Here is a 21,550-nt window from a genome sequence, read left to right as displayed (position 1 = left end):
AAAAAAGTTCCTGGTCTGGCTCAAGTCGGAGGCCGGAGACGCACTAGCCCGATCGGGATTAGCGGCCCCCTGAGCCATTAAGGGGCCTCCTCCAGATCAAGACGAGGAAAGAACGAAGGGCATTATTCAATCGCTACTTCTCTTTGCTGACTTTCTTTCTGGGACTTTCCTGGTGTAGACAGGAAGGAGTTCTTGTGTATTTTATCACTCGTTGGTTGAACCGTTGCGGACTCGACTCTCGTGTTCTATCTTCCAATTGCTTTTTGTTTTCGTTTACACCCACTTCCTACCACTCACTACCACTCCTCCAGGTCTCTTCACGATGGCCACGACTACTACCCCTTCGCTTCCCACCGCGACCGTCTTTCCTCGCAGCCATGTCGGTTTCGACAGTATCACTTCGCAGATCGAGCGGAAGCTGTTGAAGCGCGGTTTCCAGTTCAATGTGATGTGCGTTGGTATGTAGCCAGGGACTCTTTTGACCCCCCCCCCCGCGCTATCAGATTGCTTTTACGGGTCCTGACTGACCGTGCACTCTTTATTGTGAACAGGCCAGACCGGTCTTGGAAAATCGACTCTGATCAACACCATTTTCGCTTCCCACCTGATCGATTCCAAGGGTCGTCTCACTCCTGATGAGCCCGTCCGTTCGACCACCGAAATCCAGGCGGCCTCTCACAGTACGTTTCGCTACGACATTGGTTCTATGCCAAGGGGGATGGTTTGCTAAGTCATTACTAGTTATTGAGGAGAACGGGGTCCGTCTCAGGTTGAACATCGTCGATACTCCTGGCTACGGTGACCAGGTCAACAACGACAGATGGTATTTCCCCAATCAATCCCTTTGGCCTATTGGTCCGTACGAATCGAACTAATGACGCATTCAGTTGGGACCCGATTGTAAAGTACATCAAGGACCAGCATTCGGCATACCTCCGCAAGGAACTTACTGCTCAGCGTGACCGTTATATCCAAGATACCCGTATCCACTGCTGCTTGTTTTTCATCCAGCCCTCTGGCCATGCGTGAGTCATGACCCATATGTCTATCATTAAGCGCATGCAGTGACTGATCTTTTTTTTTTTTTTTTTTTTTGAATATTTATAGACTCAAGCCCATTGACATCGTTGTTCTGAAGAAGCTGTCGGATGTCGTCAATGTTGTTCCCGTGATCGCCAAGTCTGATTCTCTCACTCTCGAGGAACGCCAGGTGTTCAAGGAGAGAATCAAGGAGGAATTTGCGTTCCACAACCTGAAGATGTACCCCTACGATAATGGCGAGCTTGACGACGAGGAGCGTGCTATGAATGTCCAGATCAAGGTACGGGCTCTACTAGTTGGCGGCTTTGCTTTCTTTTGTCTAACGGGATAACTTTGCAGGACATCATTCCTTTTGCTGTTGTCGGGAGCGAGAAGAACATTGTCGTCAACGGCCAGCAGGTTCGTGGCCGTCAGAACCGCTGGGGCGTCATTAACGTCGAGGACGAGAACCACTGCGAATTCGTTTACCTGCGAAACTTCCTGACCCGCACCCACCTGCAGGACCTAGTCGAGACCACCAGCCAGATCCACTACGAGACCTTCCGTGCCAAGCAGCTTTTGGCTCTGAAGGAGAGCAGCGCAGCAGGCGGTCACAGCGCTACTAGTCGGCCTATCAGTCCCTCTGCTGAGCGGGAGCTCAGCCGTAACTCGCAACGGGCTACTATGAACGGCTACTAGGCCTCATAGAAGCTGTCGGCTTGGGCACATGAACTTTTCCTTTTCCCGCTGTTTGGTGTAGCGAGCATCTTGATACCAATCATTGCCACATGAATTATCGCAGACAGATCATAGGGCAGTTCCGAGGGTCCATCTCTTCCCTTTTTCTTCCCTCCCTATTTCCTTTTTTACCTGCAAGCTGTTACTGATATCCATTTTAACTTTTTTCATGTTCTATATCATCACCTTTCTTTTTTGAACTGACTGGGTTTGATTTCCTAAATAGCTGTTCTTTTCTTGTTCGCAAGAGCGGGGCCGACACTACAATGTTAATGCGAAGTGTCGATTACATGTACTTAATTTCATTAATTTCTATTGATGAGGAAAATATGTTATATTTTGTCTAGTGCTGTCTTTGGATATCGAACATAATATGTACCGCATAAAAGATTGAGTAAGGGAATCATTGCTCATTACTGCGTGCCGAATTTACCACTGTCAACGATCCAATCCCGCAATTCGACATATGCCCTTTCCAATTCGTCATTGATGACAATCTTATCGTGCGCTTCGGGTTGTTTGGAAAATTCAAGCTCATTCTTTGCCTGAGTAAGACGCTTATTCAGACTCTCCTCTGTCTCAGTTCCTCGGCCACGCAATCTCTTCTCAAGCTCTTCAAGCGATGGGGGCGAAAGGAACATGAACCGGGCGTTGAGGTCAGTGAGCTTGACTTGCTTCACGCCCTCCATCTCAATGTCAAGGATGCATATCCTTTCCTTCTCCGCGATGTCCTTCACGGCCTGAACACTGGTGCCGTAGTAGTTTCCTCCAAACTGCGCGTGTTCAATGAAACCGTTCTTGCTCACAAGATCCAGAAAGTCCTCCTTGGTGGCAAAGTAGTATTCGCGTCCATGTTGTTCACCTGGTCGAGGGGCACGAGTGGTATCTAACAAGCGAAGGGAATGAGTGACATAGTTTGAAGCAAATAATTGGGCGAGGAGCATACGCGAAATCGAGAATCCAAAGGTGTCAGGGATATCAGCAAAAAGCCTCTTGAGAAGGGTGGACTTTCCAGCTCCAGAGGGGCCCGATACCACTACCGGACGGAACTTGTGCACTGTATATCAAAGAGTTAGTCGATTGCTGTAGGAGGGGTTATGATAGTTTTGTACCAGCACTGGTCGCCATTGTCGAGGTTGAGTAGCGAGCAAATGTAGTTAGTCGTCTAGTTAAATATGAAAGGCGAGTGCGAGATTCCAGCAAATAATTCATCGACCAAAGAGAGACCCAGCAAAAATGTTCAGGAACAAACTTCATGAATCTATCGCGGCAGAACCCAAGGCGGTGACTCCACACAAATACTGTACTATGTTCCCCACGTAGGACCTGTGACTGTAATTGGAATGCTCGAATGATCTCGATAAGAACCAGCCTATCATACAACACACAAATCAAGGATGATGAATTCCGTCAAGTCATAAACAGAAAATAAAAGAAAAAGAAAACCTCAGGGCTAGTTGATACAAAAGCATGCCTTTTTACATAGTCTAAGATTTTGACTGTCCTTGGTTCCCGCTTTTTGCTGCGCTGTCATTCCCGGCTTGCGATTCTTGCTCGAGAAAATTGGACCAGAGTTCCGCCAGCGACTCCTTGTGGCTAGTGCCGTTGTCCATGAACTCCGTGGCCAACGTCGGCGTGCTAGGCGTACGAACGGGAGTGCCGGGGACTCGAAGCTTGCTAGAGGTATTCGATGTTCCTGGGCGCGCAAGGCCTGCTTGTTCGCGTTGCTCTATTCCGGTCGGTATTAACAGTAAAGTGAGGGAAAGGGTGTTAATATTGGGCTTACCATCTGTCCAACCCAGGAGTGCTGCAATAAGCTGCAATATCTGGAATTTCTTAGGGTCTGATCTGTCTAGCGCAAGAAAGTGCAGTAAATGGTTGGTGACAATATGTCTTGGTGACCTTGGTTAGCAAGATACAATAGATTGAATGCTGGGGAATAGTACCTATCAACATTATCCTCTGGCTTTCCCTTCTTAAGAAACCGCAAGGCTTTTGTCAAATGATCATTCAAAGTGACAGCTTCGTGTCTGAGCTTGCCAATGAGAAGGTTCTTCTCTTTGACTTCTTTCTCGAATGGGCGCACCCGTTCCAATTCTTCTTGGGCAGTTAGGAGAGACTTTTCGGCTTCAGATGCTCTATTGTCTGCATCACGAAGAGATTGCCGTAGTTCTTCCAGCTGAGCATCAGAGCTCTCGACGAGTTCACGAAGCTCTTGCTTTCGGGCTATAGAGTATCACTATTTGTTAGTGATTCCCGAGTAATAGATTGTCAGCAATGGAAACCTACCGGTTTGGATTTCTTGCAAGGCCCGTTGTAAGCCATCCACAGTCGACGATTGGTTATCACGCTCGGATGCGGCCTTCTCATAGGCGTCTTTGAGGTTGGCCAGCTGTTCTTCGAGGTCGATGACTTTCTCCCCCAAGTTTTCTCTAATCGACCGTTCCTCCATGGCAAGAACTTCCCAATTATGCATGGCCTCCTTGGCTTGTTCGAATTCAGCTTGAAGATACGATTCCTGTTCGATTAGCTCATCTCTCTCTTTCAACCAGTTTTGCTGGGACAGGTTTGTTCGATCTCGCAGCGTGGCTATCTCTTTGGCCTTTTCTTCGTTTTCTTTCGCGATCTCAGCGAGTTCCGAGGATTTGGAATCCAATTCAGTTGTGAGATTGGAGTTCTGTTCTTCGAGCTCTTCGATTTGCGACCTTGTCTGGGCGATTTCTTCCTACGCGAAAAGCCAGAAGAAGAGTGTTAGTTCAAATATCATCAGTAGCACCACCACCAAATGGTCAGAACATACAGCATCCTCCTTGAGTCTTTCCCCTAGTTGGGCCTTGATCGTATTGACCCTCTCCAGTAACTTCTGGTATTGCGTTTCCGCCTGTCCCTTCTCACTTTCGGCATCGTCTACCCTTTGTTGTAGTGCTTCCATGTCTGCCCGATGCTTGGATTGTATTTCCTCCAGGGACTTGCGCATATCGGTCACCTCTGCCCGCAATGAATCGCGATCTCGCACAAGGGCATCGAAACGGTTTTTGGATTGTGCATCGAGCGCTGGTGGTTCAGCGTCACTTTTGGCCTGCTGCTGGGTATCATTTTTGGTCGTAGCGGCAGACTCTCCATCGGAGTCATCGTCTCTATCGTCTTCGTTGCTCGCAGTCTTTTCGGTCGCTATGTTGTTGACGGATTTCCCGTTTATCGAATTAGCTGGCGTACCCTGTGGCTTTCCCAAGTTTTAGTATAATCCTCCACCATCTATGGCTTTCAATGGAACCACCTACATTCGACACCGGTGCCTCGTCATCAGATTGTCTTTCCGTATTCTCTTCTAGGTGTCCATTTTCTGTATTCTGGTCTCCTGCTTCTTCCTTTGCTTTCGCGGCAGCCTTGTTCTTCTTGTTCTTCTTCGACTTCGCGCCTGTTTCGGCCTCGGGTTAACGACAATGCCAGCCGGGGAGATGTACGAAGCATCAAAGAGCTACTATACCTTCAGGCATTTTTGTTTTCTTTCCTTTCTGTTTTTCTTCTTGTCCTCTTCACTTTCGGTCGAAAGAGATATTGGGTCGGGTTTCGGATTCGGGAACGGCTCCTGTTGTCCTGGGCGGGCGATGGTTACGAAATACTCCCGTCTGTCAACATCACTAGCGTGGCTGGTTGCTTCCCGTCCGCATTCTCCATATTGAAAGACTATGGCAGAAATCCAAGTTTTGTTATGATTCAGGCCGTGGTCTCTTTATGTTGATTTTCTGTTATCAAAATTCCAGGCTCATTGAACTAAGAGCCAGCAGCGTTTATGTCCATGACTTTATAGGCCTTCCCATCAACTATAATATGATCCTAATTCTAGAGATAGCCCACTCCTGATATGCTAACCGTCTTCCTATCACTTTTCCTGAGTTATGACAATGAATAATGCTTTGGGGTATGAATCGTAAATCGAAATCACATAAAGTCGTCAAGGAAATCGGGGTCGCGATCATGATTGCAACTGGCCTCCATGTTCTCCTCAGTCATCAGGTCATCGTACGCATGGTCCTTTTGCCATTTCAATTGTTCGTGTTCCCTCCTCTCCTGCTTTTCCCTGGCTTTTTGTTCTTCTCTGTCTTTGCGCTCCTCTCTCCGTTTTATTTTCATGTATTCTTCCTTCTCGGCGCGAAGGTCGGGGAACTTCTCGACGCGGGTCTTGTTGAGTCGATTGACGATCGCATTTTCTCGTTCCTTGACGAAGATCTTACGGACCTGCTTAGGATTGTGGAAAGATACCTGACCGCTTTCCATGGATCCGTCTTTAAAGAGGTTCGCCCATGGTGTATAAATGATGGTGATGTTATCCTTTTTATTTCCTGTTCGGTTCACTCAAGTTAATCTTTCGGGAAAGAAAGGCTGCACTAGATGGTGATGGGTAACGGACCCTCGATAGAATTCGCTTTTGTCAGTTGTGCGCAGTCATCCACAAGCTTCTGGGGAATGTTGTCCCAAGTTTCACCGTCGCGAAGGCGTAGATAAACGTGAGCGCTAGACAAGTTATCGACGTGAAACTGTGCGATAGTAGTCAGTGGCAGGTAATTGAGCGTAGAGAGAGCGAAACGAACCCTGTGAGAATAAGAGACAGCAGTCAATTGACGAGTTCATAGATAGGATAAATTGGGGACTATGATAGTTACCAGACGTCCTTATCCAGCCCGTGCTTTATCAAATCCTCATCTATGACAAGTGAACAAAGCAGGTCAGATCTCTTTGAGCTTAGTTGCGAAGCTGGAGAGAAAATGAGAAAATGGTCGGTCCATACTTTCGTACTTGTCTTTGCCGACGTATATGAAAGCGGAGGGTTGAACCACCTTGGAAGTAAAATAATATACCATTTTACCGGCGTCTTTTCGTGGTGCACTTTGTTGTGCACTTTGTTGTGGTAACAGGGAGGGGTACAATGAAGAGATATGGCAATATCTTTATCGGTATTATGCAGTGCACAATCTCGCAGGAGGGGCAGATTTTGCGGGATCTGGATTAGTCATACTGGCTGTAGAATAACTAGTTAGCTGCATCAATGGACCTGGCATGGTGTCAATGGAATAAAACACTATGAAAAGAACTATCAAAGTTCTGATGCGACTTCAAACCAAGAGATATTATTATTGCTTTGTTCGGCTGGTACCGTGGTCATATCCATGCATATAATAATTCGCGTGGAATACGCATGTATATATACTCTTGATTCCGAGTCAACCGTTCCTCTTCCCATATCAGTAGTCCTTGATAGACAGATAATGCCTATCACTCGATGATTGGTCTGGACTGCCTCGTAGTAACAGTAACATAGCGCCGTCTCCCCCGACTGTCGCACTTACTCATTTCGGCAATCATTATCGTGAAAAGCCTTGCCTTCAAAGTCAGGGACTATGTATTACGACTCGTACTCAGTTAGGGCACTCATCCGAAGAACTTGTTGATCTCGGTACTTTCAACTAAAGAACGTGTCTATAAGTACTTTCTGGTTGCGTTAATCAAATATACATACTCCACTGATGATGCACCGGATGCAACGCGCACGTACATGGGCATAGGTACTTGTTGGTACCCGGGTACGTAGTACGTACTCTGTAGTACTAATCCAATAGCAGAGCCCATGATTCATGATAAGAATCGCGACCATCAACAGTGGCCGGAGAGGTTTCCAGATGTAGTCAAGCAGCAAGGGTGACTGGCCGAAATATTAACCTACACGGCACTAAACCCGAATCAGACTATCGTTACCGCGCCTAACCGTAGTAGGCAAGTAATAAACTTCGGACCGTTTGTTTCATCTGACACGCCGGTTTTTTTTTCCCTGGTTTTTTTTTTCTTTTCTGTCTCTTTCCCAAACGGCCCACGTCCGTCAGAATCCGTGGGCCGCGGTTCCAAAACGCCAATCAGGGGTAACTTCTTTTCTAATCTCTTCCCTATACAGACAAAACCGTTATGCCAAGCGTCCAGGGCTGCCGTAACGGGAGAGCCCGTTTGTTTCCAGAACTCCACCTGCCACATGGGCCACGAAAATAAATATACAGTCATGACTATAATTATTCATGATGGAGAAGAATATTGTAGTCACTGTACATAGTACAGTGACATCTAAGGAAGGAAGAAACAAAACAAGCAATCAATCAGAAATTAATCCTAAGACAAAAGCACATGATAAACTCTCGGAGAAAAAAAAAGTTTATTCAAAAAAAGGGTTTCCCCGGAGTGTTTCTCGGAAATTTCCCCTTCGGCTCCTGTTCTGTATCCTGACAGCTGTTCATTATATGAAGGTTCTGGGCTATTAATGGAGTATGCACTGCTCGGTATTAGTATACTACTATTGAATTAAGAAATGATTAGCTCTGTCCAGATTATGGCGTACAGCGGACAACGTCACTGCATTAGACTCGATCCACGACTGTTGTTATTTTTTCCCTTCCCCCCCTGCTCCACACCATTCCATATTAATTTACAGGAAAGGTTAACAAAGAAACAAGAAAAAAGAAAAAAAAAAAAAAAAAAAAAAAAAAAAAAAAAAAAAGTAGCCGAACGTTGACAGAGTTTCCGATGGCATGATTGTCCTTTTTAAAGAGAGCAACGCCCCGTTTTTTGTTCTCTTGTTTCCTTTCTTTCCATTTCTCTGCCTCTAGTATCCCACACCTTCTATTCCTCTCTTCCATTTTCTCGATTACCTACTTTGCGATCAAAGACCAAAAGAAGAAACAACCCCAGAAGAGAAATATATATACATATATACCAGAATGGGCTCAACATCACCGGAAGTTCGCAAAGCTCTTGAAATTGCCCGCGATAGCGCAGACGGTCATATCGAACCAAAGGCCAATGAAGTCCTCGAAACAGCGATTGCCGACTTAAGACGCAAACTTGAAGCTCAACCGGACAGTTATGTGCTCTCAGGCGACGAGTTTGCTCTATTCAATTTCTACCGACGGTCCAAATTCAACGACTCGCCAGTCGCCCAGAAAATCGCTCAAAAAGCCACAGAACGGTTTTGGAACAATTATCGTCAAACATCAAAAACATAATCTATTGGATACATATACGGATAACGGTTTAAATTCTCTCAGGCCTGTGATGGTTTTCCTTTTTTATTTTTTTGTTCGTTCTCTTTTTCCTTTACGGAACCGCATGCGCCAACTTTCTCCGCCGGTTGTCGCGCTGCAGAACAATCCGACTAGCCTTGTGTGCCGTAGCGGCGTGCGAATTCTGGGATGTACGGGCTTTTGAAAGAAGCAGAGGAGAATATGGTGTTATCCATGGAGACTCAACTCGGCAAACATACCAGCCATTCGGTGGTGTTCTCATGACGGGAGCTGTCAACGACGCACAGAAAACACCGATAAGAATATCAACATAATGTTGAGTGTTAGTTACCTGCCACATTAACCACCGCCACCGCACCTGAAAGGAGAACGGAGAGGGGGGAGGGGAAAAGAACGAGAAAAAGAAAAAAAAAAAAGAATCCAGGCCTGGGGAGGACACAATTATTGCATTGCAGCAGGAGTTTTTTGGTCGAACTGATTGGTTGTTTTCTTTTATTATTTATTCCGACTCTTCTTTTTGCGCGCTTTCCTACGTTTCATACTCCCTTCTTCGCTGGCCGACTACGTGTACAGATGGGAATCATTGGAGTCGTGAGCGCAAGTGGTATGCAGCAGCGCTGCATGAATTGAATGCATTTGATTGCATTGGGTCATTTTCCATATGAAGCATATATTATACACTCTGTATATGTATAGTAAAGAATAATATACCTGCCCTTATTGGATTTCATTTTGTCCTATTGTCATGTTGGATACTGCGAAGCCCCGTAGAATATGGGCTGCTTCGTTTCCCCCTCTTTCCCTGTGTTGAATACTCATTCCTGGGGTTGTTCATAGTACAGGTACGTGTTGGATGACAGCAAGAGGGGTCCATCTGCAGCCGCCCGTCGGGTTCCGCAGTTCCATCTAGGATAAAACCCAGTATGATGACTAAGGTATCAAAGTACAAAGTAACTATTAAACGCTCTGCATCTGCCCTATTCTAGCAGGTCGCAAAATAACAGGGGGGTGGGGGGAGAGAGAGAGAGAGAGACCGAATGATGCCATCAACTCCAAACTCCTCGAAACTCTGTTCTTCTCCCCCGTTCAATAGAAAATTGACAACAGTCATGATAGTCATGATGCAGAATCCAGACGCCTGCGATTACGCATTAGTCGAACACGAAAACGCACCGCCTCCAATGCCAGCCTTCAAATGGTGATGGACGCGATGGACGCGATGGACGAATAAAGACCAAACACGAACTGCTTCTCAATTAGCCACTTTTTTGGGCAAGAGTACCATCTTTGTCTGCGAGGACTTACCACAAAAACAGCTATAATCATCACAAGAACATACTGAGCAAACGAAAACCAACTGGCAAACAGAGAACTCTGTGTGTGCAAGACATGTCAGTCTCCTATAGTCCACGTATCCCTATCGGTCAACCTCAACATAGGAGTTGGGGTTGCCATATGCTGCAAGGCCCAGGATATCATTGAACACTGGTATACTATCTGCAATACACCAAGACGTGGCCCAAAGGACACCGCATATACATGCCCACAGTAACCTTACCAGGAAGGATCTAGCATGCATCGCATAGGTGCCCTTGCATGACCGGATGTAGATGAACTTCGCGGCAACTTGAGCGTTGATGACGCCCCCGATCACAATTTGTCCTCTTCCAAATAATTTGTTAGTAACGAAATGTTTCTCTGGTAAGCCTCTCTAGGAGGAAAAAAAAAAGCTCATGTACTGTTGGGATGGCAATTAGACGACCTTCCTAATGAGTGGACCAGCAGAATTGAGCGCTGGGGAAGCGACTCCCGAATCAACAAAGACATATATTACTATAGCGCTGACTGTAAAGCAACATCTCGTTGAATTGTAACAGCGCCAGTGATTTCGGGTGGCCTTTCAAATCTTTCAACTCCAAGAACGTGAAGGACGCAACATGCCCGGCATATGCAAAGACGATATTCGCGATTGCCAAAGGTTTCGTCCCGGGGGGGGGAGTTGGGGAGGTGACTGCGGAAAGATAATATGATTTGGTGTCAACTCCGATGATGCTAATAAAACTGACCGATGAAAGATCTCAAGCCGGCGGGGGAGTATTAGGGCAAATGAGATGACCAGGCCAGTAAGCGAAAACGCAAATGTACACGCAGAATGCTCAGTCAAAAAGTTCCGAAAAATGCCAGGATATGACTGCCCATGCCGAAGATGAAAAAGGTAAGCTGTGACATGTACATGATCTTGCGTCCAGCATCTCCCCAGGGCTTCCAGCCGGCATCGGCCATGGTATGGATATGCACAAACCGACATTTCACCTGGCCGATGATGAGTCCAGTGTACGTCGTAAGGATACCGATTCCAAGGATAACAAAGACTCCCCTGAGAATGACCAGCAAAGGCTCGTTGCTTGGGACAAGGGAATCATCCTACGGGAGAAGCTCAAGCGTTGCAAGTGCTTTGGAAAGTAAGAGAATCACTAGAGATATGATTTCTGCGATCATAACTAGTAGAAATCAGATTTCCTCGCTCCAACTATGTAGCTTTCAGCAGAGAAGGTTCCATCCCAATGTTAGACTTGGCCTTCATGTATAATGAATTCAAGATGTATGCCGAAAGACTCACCACCAGGTAGGTCATGGTTTTGTATTTCACAGCAGCGCCATCTTCGCTTCCAAAGGGATCCTGCATATCTTCTGACAAGCGAATTTCTCGACTAGGCTTCGACTAGGCTTCGACTCAATATCGAATGCGATGATGTCTCACCTATTGTGGATATAGCAGTGTCGACAAAAGCAGAGGAACCTAGTGGGAAAAAAGACACATGAGATATGTTCTGGATGCTTGCTGTCAATGAGCTGTTGTATGTTCGTAATGGACATGAAGGAAGCGAGGTAAGGGGCAAGAAAGGAGTCATAGGGAAGGTGGCCTGGGCAATCACACCTGCCTGAAGGAGTAACATCGACTGCCCTAGCAGTGGGTAGACTCCTTGTCTTGTTCTCCGATTCCTTGCAGTCAGGCCAAACTCTGCAAAACGCAAGAGAAATTGGATATAAACATGGGATAAACGAAACTGAAGATAATACAAGTTGAATTATTTATACAGAGATCATTCTATAGCATATCTATTTGTTTGCTGGGGATTCAGGGTTAATTCCTTTGGGCGACTCCGGGGTTGTCTCTTTGGAGACTGCCGCTTTGGGGCCTGCGATGCTCAGCTGCACATCAGGTTCCAACATGTCCGCCGGGGGTTCTGGGTATAGGTTAGCCGATTATTCAGACAAGGACAATCGAGAATACTCACCAGTTCTGGAGAATGTCTTTCGCTCGGCAATCTCGACATCCTTGACCTTACCACCTTCGACATCGTTTCTAGACATGTCAAGGAAAGTCTTGGGAAGACCCATCGAAGAAAGAAAGTGGATCGATTCCTTAAATTCAACGTCCTTTCGACGAGAATTCCACTTCAGCTCTTCACCCATCACGTCGATCACGTTGGGAAGCGATTCGAGGGCTGCCTCGGCGTTCAGGAATGCCAAGCGAGTCCGACGAGCAAGGACGTCAACGGCGGTCTGGGCATATTCATGACGGACGGCATAGCGGATCTCGCCGTCAATGAAGGGATACAATGCGGAAATGCGCTTGCCCCGAACGGGGAAACGGTTCTCAGTAGGGGATGACAGGGCCGCAACTTGCCAAGCACGGTCACCGTAGGACTCGGTAAGATGCTTGGCCACGTCGGTTTCAAGTCCGAAGTGCTGAATCAGGTTGATGAAGAGAGTCTTAGAGAAACCGTGTGCACCAATAAGACGGACCTGGTGGGTTTGGCAAGATCCATCGAGAACCGCACCGTCCGAGACGAGGCCACTGCCTCCGACACCGCTGATGTCAGGAACATCCGACATGTGACGGGGTTTGAGGCCGAACACGTCAACCGCTTCATCTACCGCTTCTTCGGCCATCTGGCGGTAGGTGGTCCACTTTCCACCAGCGCAGGTCAACAGACCGGAGGGAGAGACAGTGATGAGATGGTTACGGACCAATGCCTCCGAGCTCTTCACCTTGGGGTCGCGAACCAAGGGACGAATTCCGGACCATGCAGCGAGGACATCGCTCCGCTCAACGTTGATATCAGAAGCCAAGTATCCACGGATCTCCTTGAGAATCCAGTTGATATCATGTTCCGATGGTTCAGGTTGAGGCGTGATCTCTGTGGGTTGGTCGGTCGTACCGGCAATGGTGTTTCCTTGCCAGGGAAGGAAGAAGATAACACGACCATCGGATGTAGACGGATCAATCAAACCCATGTCGGCAGGACTGTAGTATCCGGGAAGGATGACGTGGACACCAGAGCTGGGGGCCACTATCTCCTTGATACCAGGCTCGTCCATATTTCTGATGGAATCACTGAAGGGGCCAGTTGCGTTGATGATGCCCTTGGCCCTAACGGTGAATTCTTCAGCCTCCGGACCACCCTTTCCGGGAATGACATCCTTGACGCGAGCACCATTCAATTTACCAGACGCGTCCTTGGTCAGACCAGTGACCTGCATGTGGTTGACAACGGTACTACCGTACAGCGCAGCCGTCATGGCGAGAGAGACGTTCATGCGCGAATCATTGTGAGCACCATCTATGCGGCAAACATATTAGTGACTTGGTAGGCATTTAGAAAGATCCACAGACTGCATACCGTAGTAAACCATGGCACCAATCACACTGTCTCTTCTCAACATGGGGAATGCATCAATCGCTTTACTCTTGGTGAGGAAGTAAGAGCTCTCAATTCCTTCCGAACCGGCCAGATAGTCATAGAATTTGGTACCGGCCCAGAAATACGGTGCTTGCCACCACTTTTGCACAGGGACCATAATCGGGAGCCAGTTCGAAAGGTGGGGAGCAGTGTTCAAGAAGTATTTCCGTTCTCTTAAGGCTTCCTTAACGAGTTTGTATCTGTATAGCAAGAAATGCAAGTATCAGCATCGTTTCCCCTTAAAAAGGTGCTGTAAAGACAGATCACTCACTGGTTATAATCCATATCCCAAACAGCCTTTTCTAGATAACGGACGCCACCGTGCACAAGTTTTGTACTCTTGCTACTGGTACCGGCACTGAAGTCATCTCTTTCGACAATGGCCACCTTCAATCCTCGAGTTGCAGCATCGAGGGCAATACCGGATCCTGTGGCACCACCACCAATGACAAGGAGGTCGTAATCGTTATCATTGCTCGAATGGCGCTTGAGTTCTTCAATCTGCTCCAAGCGGGACTTGATCACAGGGAAACTAGGCGGAATCAGTTTTCCTTCACGGTAGCCCGGCGGGGGCACTGCGGGAGCTTCCAATCCAGGAATATTGCGAGGGCGATAGGAAATGTATAGAACACCAGCACCTGCTGCCGCAGCAGCCGAGGTGTAGAGGAGGGGTTTCACGAGTCTGCGAGAAAAGCGCGAAGTCATGGTGAATCTGGTCTTGGGAGGGGTTTCTGGAGAGTCAATGGACTCAATTCAGCGATAGGACAATTCTTTTTTGCAGCACGTCAATGTCCGTTTCGGAGGAAAGGTTAAAGACAATGACGGAGGCCACGGTATCCTGAATTGACCTGCAGTCTTGGTCGAGTGGGGAGGGTGGGAAAAGAATAGACGTGTCAAGTCGAGAGAAGCAACCAGCGCGAATCAATTAGGTGGGTTGCAGTTAGTGTAGAGCAAATAAGCGAGGAAGAAGGAGGAATGAGGAAGGAAGGGAGGAGATAGATAATAGCGGAAGTAGGAAGGAGGGAAGGAAGGGTTTTGGGAGTGAATGACCCAGGAATCGAGGGAGGATTAGCTGTACAGTTGAGAGTACTAACTAGTACAGCAAGCAACACGGCAGGAAGTGCAGTAAGTATTATACGTAGGGTGGGATAAAAGAAGGGAAAAAAAAAAAAACAGGTTCCAGTAGATCTTTTCTTCTTTTTTTATTCCATCCTGGCTTCTTTTTCGTATTCTTCCTTGGCTAGGTACATACTATACAGCCTGCCCGGTAATACTGGACTTCCCTGTTGGGATTGTCCATAGCGTCATCGGGGGTCTCCATTGGGGGCGGGTCACCATGATGGTATCGCTGGCAGAATCCCACCAATCAAGGTCTCGGCAGCCCCCGGCGTGGGCGGTGGAGGGCCCTCCAGGTGGTCGGACATGGCTCCCGAACTCCGGAGCTGGGCTGCCATGTGACACGCAGAGATTTTCTGGTCAGCTCAGTCTGGGCAAGCGGTGAGTTTGATCGCATCCCGTGGATGGTCACATGAACCATAGACGAGGTCACCTGTACCATTCTTTTTTTTTTTTTTTTTTCAACCTATTTAAAGATAGTCCCTTCTTGTCTTGCGGTATGTATCCAGCATGTCTAGCCTCGTAAAAGTATGAACGGCTTCATAACACTACAATATTCTGTATGATAGCGATTCTTTTCTTCCCACTCTGTACGATTAATCTCACTACTTACTATTGTACTTGTACAAGTACTACTCCGTACTGAGGTTTTCCAGTTGTCTGGCTCGGCCCACCAGTTGCGGGTACATAGCGTAATGTGTATTCCCCGATAACAAACATTATTATCATTATTCTCTTCATAAGACTGAAAATGCCAAGGCCACTCCCAATTGCAATCCGGATTCAGCGGGTGACGAGGCAATGCAGTCATAACCCACTGAACACTTGTTTCTTTTCCATTTGGTTTATCCCAAGTTAATAATTATGCAGAGCAATAATAATGCACACTATTTGGCTTGGAATCAACTTTGGATTTCTACTCTAAAACTATTACCGCTAGTAATAGCAACAAATGGAGAATCTCTTCTAGAAACCCCTGACCCCTAAATGGACTGACGATCTAGAATCTCTCCTGGGCCACAGCACAAGAAAAAAAAAAAAAAAAAAAAAAAAAAATCACCTGAACATCCCTCAATCTGGGCAGTGGGGTAGATCGCTGTCACGTGGTGTATATCAATCTCCGAATTTCGGTCGATGAAACAAGCATTGGGCATGAAGAAGCAGTTTTATCTATCATTGAAACCCTTTTTATATAATTGAATACATTGATGTTATTGATAGATAAACACAGAAGTTCCGAACAAAATAGCCCTAACAATATTGTGCTTAAGCCCTGATCGTTCATTGCTCACTGTTGCCTGTACTGTCACCAAGGCACTGGATAGGCCCTAATTGTTTGGGAGTTTGGTCCTTGATATTGATACTAAAGACTTGACCTTTCCTTACTTATTTATGCCTCTTTAGTACATTGACCAGGCGCCCAGCTGGCTACCACAATTATACTAAGATATATTGGATTTGTCTGCTCGCTGATTGCGTATACATAGTCGAATTATAGGGAAGGTTGGCACTGCAAAGGGTTTGATAGAACTGACGGGTTGTTTGAATGTAAATTGTCGCGGGTTCTATAATTCCTTCAATTTAACGTGAAAAGAATACATCACCATAGGGTGTATATAGGTCTCCAGAGCGGAATTCAGTTCTGCCAGAAATCCGGAGTTGCGGAAGAATTCCGGGTGCGGAATCTCATCGGCTGTTACAGCTACAGCTACACCACCCACGACAGCGAATGAGAGAATGGGCATTTGCTTGCCTACCGCTGGGTAACCCCAGTTTTGTCCCTGACTAGTCGTCATGCGGGGGAGTTGATCCAATGCCTCTACCCTCCGGCTGATCTTTTGAGAGGACGGAAATGTTCCTCTCATAGAGAACAAGCGAAAATGCAGACCATCCACTGGTGCTTTATAAGGGAACGGCCGATGCCACTGTGTGCTGAAGACAAGAGCCATCTATCTTAGAGCACTCACTTGACGAAATAAAACACCATGGCGATAGCAGCCGCTCTATCCTCTTTGCTGTCCAACATCAGTCAGTCCCCGCAGCAATCATTGGGGCTAGCTATCGCCCTCGTTCCTGTTCTTTATGTCATCTTCAATGAATTCATTCGCGCATCTGCCCGTGTCAAGGGAATAGAAGGCCCCCGTGGCTTGCCCTTGATTGGCAACCTTGTCCAGATCCGCAAAAATGCTGCCGAGCAATACCGTATTTGGTCCAAAACCTACGGTCCTGTCTATCAGATCCAGCTGGGCAATGTTCCCATTCTTGTTATAAATTCGGCTGCCGCTGCAAAGGTACTTTTTGGGCAGAATGCACAAGCACTCAGTTCAAGGCCTGAATTTTATACGTTCCACAAGGTGAGCTTTCCATCCCTCGTTCTCGCCCTTCGTATTTTGTGTCATTGGATTTGGCGGACTCAACTATTATAAATTCAGATTGTCTCCAATACTTCTGGCACAACCATTGGCACATCTCCCTACAGTGAGTCCTTAAAGAGGCGCAGAAAGGGTGCCGCATCGGCTCTCAACCGGCCATCCGTGGATAGCTATGTTCAACATCTGGATGTTGAAACGAAGTCATTCATCGAAGAGCTGCTCAAATACGGAAGTGGCGGAAGTACGCCTGTCGACCCTATGGCCATGATCCAACGGCTTAGTTTGAGCTTGGCCTTGACGCTCAACTGGGGTGTGCGAGTAGCATCACAGGAGGAGGATCTGTTTGACGAGATCACCCATGTCGAGGAAGAGATCAGCAAATTTAGAAGCACCACCGGCAATTTGCAGGATTACATACCCCTTCTACGGTTGAACCCTTTCAATACGAATTCCAAAAAGGCCAAGGAAATGCGAGACCGCCGGGACAAGTACCTTACTGGTCTTAACCGACAATTGGACGATCGAATGGAGAAGGGAACCCACAAACCCTGCATCCAGGCCAATGTCATTTTGGACAAAGAAGCGAAACTGAACTCTGAAGAGCTTACCTCCATAAGCTTGACCATGCTTTCCGGTGGCCTTGACACGGTCACCACTCTCGTCGCCTGGAGTATCTGTCTACTTTCCCGCCGTCCCGACATTCAGGAGAAAGCCATTAAGGAAATTCAGAAGTTACATGGAAGTGGACAGCCCATTTATGACGCTGAAGATGATCAGAAGTGCGCATATGTTGCAGCCCTTGTCAGAGAATGTCTGAGGTAAGTTGTCGCTTTTTGTACTCCAAATCCCAAGCTAACGGGATTTCGAAGATACTACACGGTCCTTCGTCTTGCGCTCCCCCGAACCTCCATCAGGGAAATTACATATGAGGCTGTTGTGATTCCGAAGGGTACCGTCTTTTTCCTAAATTCGTGGGCATGTAATATGGGTTAGTTATATCTCACTTTTCAGGGTCCGAATCCTGGACATGAATGAGAAGATGCTAACGCGATTTATAGATCCCGAAGTCTGGAGCGACCCCGAGGAATTCAGACCGGAGAGATGGTTTGAGCAGCCTGATGCACCAATGTTCACTTATGGGATGGGATACCGCATGTGTGCAGGCTCACTGCTCGCCAATCGTGAACTGTACTTGGTTTTCATGCGAACGCTCGGAAGCTTCCGGATTCAACCGCATGACGACGCTGACTGGCACCCTGTCTACGGCAACTCGGATCCTACTAGCTTGGTTGCGATCCCTAAAAAGTACAAGGTCAAATTTGTTCCGAGAGATGAGGAAGCACTTCGGATGGGTCTGGCACGTACGTGAGGATGTTGAAACGTTAAAGATTATGTTGGGCGAAGCATGCCAGGGACAATGTACTGTGCAAATAGATGGGTCATGAGAAATGCAATACTAAATGACTGAGCCTATGGGTCTGAATCAAATTACTTGGCCAAGTATTTATATGGCTGGTCAGTTCCGAGGTTAACCCTGGATGATTCGCATTGTGGTCAGGGTACAATGGGTTGCATCTCCCTACAGTCAAGGAGAGATGGCTCGGATTAAAGTATACTTAATCTTTCTGATGGCTATAATCATTTTGTACTCGCGGATGACGCTTCCCGAAAAGTAGTCCAGGTTAGACAACCGCTTGAGAGAAGGGGGGGGGTCTGAGCACGGTTTTTTGACAAGTGCTATCTTCTACAAAACGTACCATCAGGTTAATATCTACTTGACCAGAGAGAAATCATGATACCCTTGTTGAGGACGTGGATTGCGCCCCTGTTATCGCAAATGCTTCAGAGTGGCAGAGGTATGTTGACCATACTAAGAGATACGTTATGATATTGGTTTCCCATATACCCGGAGTAACGGTCTTGGAGTGGACTTCATGATAGCATATTGGTATACTGAACACAACTTCATTCTTGCCCAGAACACTCGTTGTCGCCATCAATGATCCACTTTCTATCAGTAGTCGTTACAGCTTTGAATCGACGCCCAAACAGAGTTTAGGGGAGATGAAGGGAATACCAAGTATCCATGGGTAAAGGAAAGTATGAGCCTTGGATCTAAAGTGGCTCCGGGTGGCATAGTTCGCATAGGTAGTCTGTAGCTTTGCAAGACCGGGAAGAAAAAGATTGCGCCGATGCCCTAGTTATGTTTCCCAAGTGGACAAGAGTGGAACGAAGCCTTATTTTTATATATTTTAAATTCCCTTTTTATTTACTCGTGTCAGCATCAACCCATTAGCTATTAATAGACAACAAACTCAATAATACAGGTATATTTATGCCCAAACATTCACACGTGTGTACCCTTAACCTTGTGGGGAGAGCAAGAAAGGAAAAAAAAAAAAAAAAAAAGGAAGTTAAAATGAGAGTTGGGACGCCATTATGATCACAGGAAATTTTTAGAAAAGGCAATAAAACAACGCTATTTCAGTCTGCCGAATATGGTGGTAGAAAAACAGGGATAGAAATGAATCGAGTTTGCCCTTTGGGCAAGGTGAACAAGCAAGGCGTAGCATGGAATTGCATCATGAAGTCATCCGTCGCTTCAAATCGCGGACTTGATCGAAACAACTGGCGTAATCCCGTAATTCATTCTGGAATTGGTTCGACTGGGCGGAGTTCAATGAGGCATTACTTCGTAGCGATGAGAGGGATGTTTGTGATGAAGAAGGTGACAAGGATCGAGACGAATGTGAACGGGAGGACTTCGTTGTGGTTGTGGTTACTTTGGACGAAGGATGTAATTGTTCGGATGGAACGAGATCCAGTTCTGCTAGTCTGCAAGTTTGAGAACAATAGGGGCCTCCGAGTGTCTGTCGATCACAGACCAGACAGAAATCCAGAGACCATTCGGTGGCCATTATAGTAGTGGTCGAGGATAAATTTATGAATAGAGATAAAGGAGCGATCCGGATTCAGAGACGAGTCACGCAATTCACGAGACAGAAAGTAAAGTGTGCTTCCAAGATGAAAAAAGACAACTGTATGGGGTATGGATTTATAGGCAAGATGAATAGGTGGAAAAACCAAGCTCGTGAAACGGAAGTTGACGTGGTCGAGGAAGGTATATATAAGTAAGATATGTATAGTGTACCTCCCAAGGTTGGCAATACAGGGACGTTGAAAAGATCTCGTTGAGCAATCAAATCCCTTTGTTTCCTCTTTCCTTTTCTTTTTCTTTTTCCTTTTTCCTTTTTTCTTTCGCCTCGTAGACTCTCCACTTGCAGGATCTTTCTTTGTTTGTGCCTGTCCGATGTCCAAGTCGTACTCTGACAGGAGCCACGCTAGAAACAGTGTGCTGCAGAGAATGGGAGAGGGTCAAGCAACTTGGAACAAGAGGATTTGTCTGTTGCAAATGTGGGACAAGGAGAGGCAAGAAAGAAATCAAATCTTTGTACTCCGTAGGATCAGAGATGAGTTGTTGTTGCGGTTGTATGTATGGTATGAGTGCACAAACAAAGAGGACAAAACAAAGCAACAAGAGAGGGTATCAAAGAGAGATGGATGGATATAAGAAGAATTGAGGGTGAAAAAAAAAGTAAAGGGAGAGAGAGAAAAGGGAGGGAAAATAGAGATAGGTACTAGGCTTCTAAAGTACAAATTTGTACATAGAATGGAGCCTACCAGGTATATAAGGTGAATCTTCAGGTCATACGGTATGGATGGACGGTCTGTATGGATGAATGTTGGGTCGTACTATTTTTCGGGTGGGTGGGTCCCGATTGAGGGTATTGTGGGTAAGATGATTCTATTGGACGCTTTTTTTCATCTCAAGAGAACTTTGGGGGGGAAGCGAAGAGAAAACGAGGGGTTTTGACTGTTTTGGGTATGAGTAGAGAATGGGGTTTGGGCCACTCAGACCCAGTCACGCAATCCACAGTGGATTAGCCAGTGGGGCAAAAATGGTGTTATCGTACGATCTGTGCCACTGAGAGGCTGTCTCAATGTGGAGATTTGCGATTCAAGTTGTCTGCCAGAGGACCGGGGTGGAGTCTGGCAAAAGAGGCCCGGACGGGTGATGTGCGCAGCGGCCTCTTTACCACAAATGGTTTGGAACTTTAACATCCTGTTAAGTGCAGAGATCAGAGATACATTTGATACACTGCCATTCATTGACTGTCAACTGATCATGCAGTAGCCCCAAATTGGCAATCAGGGGGAATAAGTGACATATGTAGATATACTTGTACAAGTATGTATGAATACTTTGAACTATGATTCCATACAGAGAGACCGTTGTTTGTGTTGTACAGCCATGATTACTGGGCATTTTCACCACTAATAATACTGTATATCAGGAGGAGATCTTGTGGGGTTGTAGTACTGCAGGGATAAAAAAGAAAAAAAAAAAAAAAAAAAAAAAAAAGACGAAATAATTTGTCTAGAAAAATGGCAAATAAGCTTGGGGTCATGTGCTAGTGTGATATCTTTCGTA

General features: G+C 46.5%; 8 protein-coding genes across 8 annotated transcripts; 3 read left to right on the top strand and 5 right to left on the bottom strand.

The window, feature by feature from the left end:
- Positions 1-322: 322 nt before the first annotated feature.
- aspD (septin aspD) lies at positions 323-1,719 on the top strand (the record flags this gene model as incomplete). Its single annotated transcript, XM_022549077.1, has 6 exons — positions 323-458; positions 552-680; positions 742-823; positions 888-1,025; positions 1,108-1,321; positions 1,381-1,719. The coding sequence occupies 6 exons, from the start codon at positions 323-325 to the stop codon at positions 1,717-1,719; spliced, it is 1,038 nt and encodes a 345-aa protein (XP_022400000.1).
- Positions 1,720-2,171: 452 nt separating this feature from the next.
- On the bottom strand, positions 2,172-2,886 carry ASPGLDRAFT_66984 (guanylate kinase; the record flags this gene model as incomplete). The annotated part of the gene is made up of 3 exons (XM_022549076.1): positions 2,172-2,644; positions 2,705-2,815; positions 2,871-2,886. 3 exons carry the CDS (start codon positions 2,884-2,886, stop codon positions 2,172-2,174), a joined length of 600 nt encoding a protein of 199 aa, XP_022399999.1.
- Positions 2,887-3,059: 173 nt separating this feature from the next.
- On the bottom strand, positions 3,060-4,546 carry ASPGLDRAFT_384067 (putative Golgi matrix protein). Its single transcript, XM_022544942.1, has 3 exons — positions 4,048-4,546; positions 3,705-3,984; positions 3,060-3,651 (listed from the first exon to the last, which is right to left on the bottom strand). Exons 1-3 carry the CDS (start codon positions 4,232-4,234, stop codon positions 3,246-3,248), a joined length of 873 nt encoding a protein of 290 aa, XP_022399998.1. The 5' UTR covers positions 4,235-4,546; the 3' UTR covers positions 3,060-3,245.
- Positions 4,325-5,462, bottom strand: ASPGLDRAFT_384006 (uncharacterized protein). Its single transcript, XM_022544941.1, has 4 exons — positions 5,246-5,462; positions 5,040-5,176; positions 4,559-4,981; positions 4,325-4,496 (listed from the first exon to the last, which is right to left on the bottom strand). Exons 1-4 carry the CDS (start codon positions 5,253-5,255, stop codon positions 4,416-4,418), a joined length of 651 nt encoding a protein of 216 aa, XP_022399997.1. The 5' UTR covers positions 5,256-5,462; the 3' UTR covers positions 4,325-4,415.
- A 238-nt stretch (positions 5,463-5,700) lies between these two features.
- Positions 5,701-6,620, bottom strand: ASPGLDRAFT_128135 (putative DUF814 domain protein; the record flags this gene model as incomplete). The annotated part of the gene is made up of 4 exons (XM_022540768.1): positions 5,701-6,101; positions 6,170-6,296; positions 6,428-6,462; positions 6,548-6,620. The coding sequence occupies 4 exons, from the start codon at positions 6,618-6,620 to the stop codon at positions 5,701-5,703; spliced, it is 636 nt and encodes a 211-aa protein (XP_022399996.1).
- Positions 6,621-8,519: 1,899 nt separating this feature from the next.
- Positions 8,520-11,288, top strand: ASPGLDRAFT_36076 (uncharacterized protein; the record flags this gene model as incomplete). Its single annotated transcript, XM_022544647.1, has 2 exons — positions 8,520-8,767; positions 11,072-11,288. The coding sequence occupies 2 exons, from the start codon at positions 8,520-8,522 to the stop codon at positions 11,286-11,288; spliced, it is 465 nt and encodes a 154-aa protein (XP_022399995.1).
- A 316-nt stretch (positions 11,289-11,604) lies between these two features.
- Positions 11,605-14,774, bottom strand: ASPGLDRAFT_47828 (glycerol-3-phosphate dehydrogenase GUT2). The gene is made up of 4 exons (XM_022546763.1): positions 13,842-14,774; positions 13,511-13,770; positions 12,122-13,450; positions 11,605-12,070 (listed from the first exon to the last, which is right to left on the bottom strand). The coding sequence occupies exons 1-4, from the start codon at positions 14,273-14,275 to the stop codon at positions 11,943-11,945; spliced, it is 2,151 nt and encodes a 716-aa protein (XP_022399994.1). The 5' UTR covers positions 14,276-14,774; the 3' UTR covers positions 11,605-11,942.
- A 1,897-nt stretch (positions 14,775-16,671) lies between these two features.
- ASPGLDRAFT_127771 (cytochrome P450) lies at positions 16,672-18,427 on the top strand (the record flags this gene model as incomplete). The annotated part of the gene is made up of 4 exons (XM_022540741.1): positions 16,672-17,040; positions 17,119-17,876; positions 17,928-18,046; positions 18,117-18,427. The coding sequence occupies 4 exons, from the start codon at positions 16,672-16,674 to the stop codon at positions 18,425-18,427; spliced, it is 1,557 nt and encodes a 518-aa protein (XP_022399993.1).
- Positions 18,428-21,550: the final 3,123 nt, after the last annotated feature.

Source organism: Aspergillus glaucus (assembly GCF_001890805.1).
Source record: "Aspergillus glaucus CBS 516.65 unplaced genomic scaffold ASPGLscaffold_12, whole genome shotgun sequence".
Taxonomy (NCBI): Eukaryota; Fungi; Ascomycota; class Eurotiomycetes; order Eurotiales; family Aspergillaceae; genus Aspergillus; species Aspergillus glaucus.
This window is presented reverse-complemented; position numbering and strand designations above follow the sequence as displayed.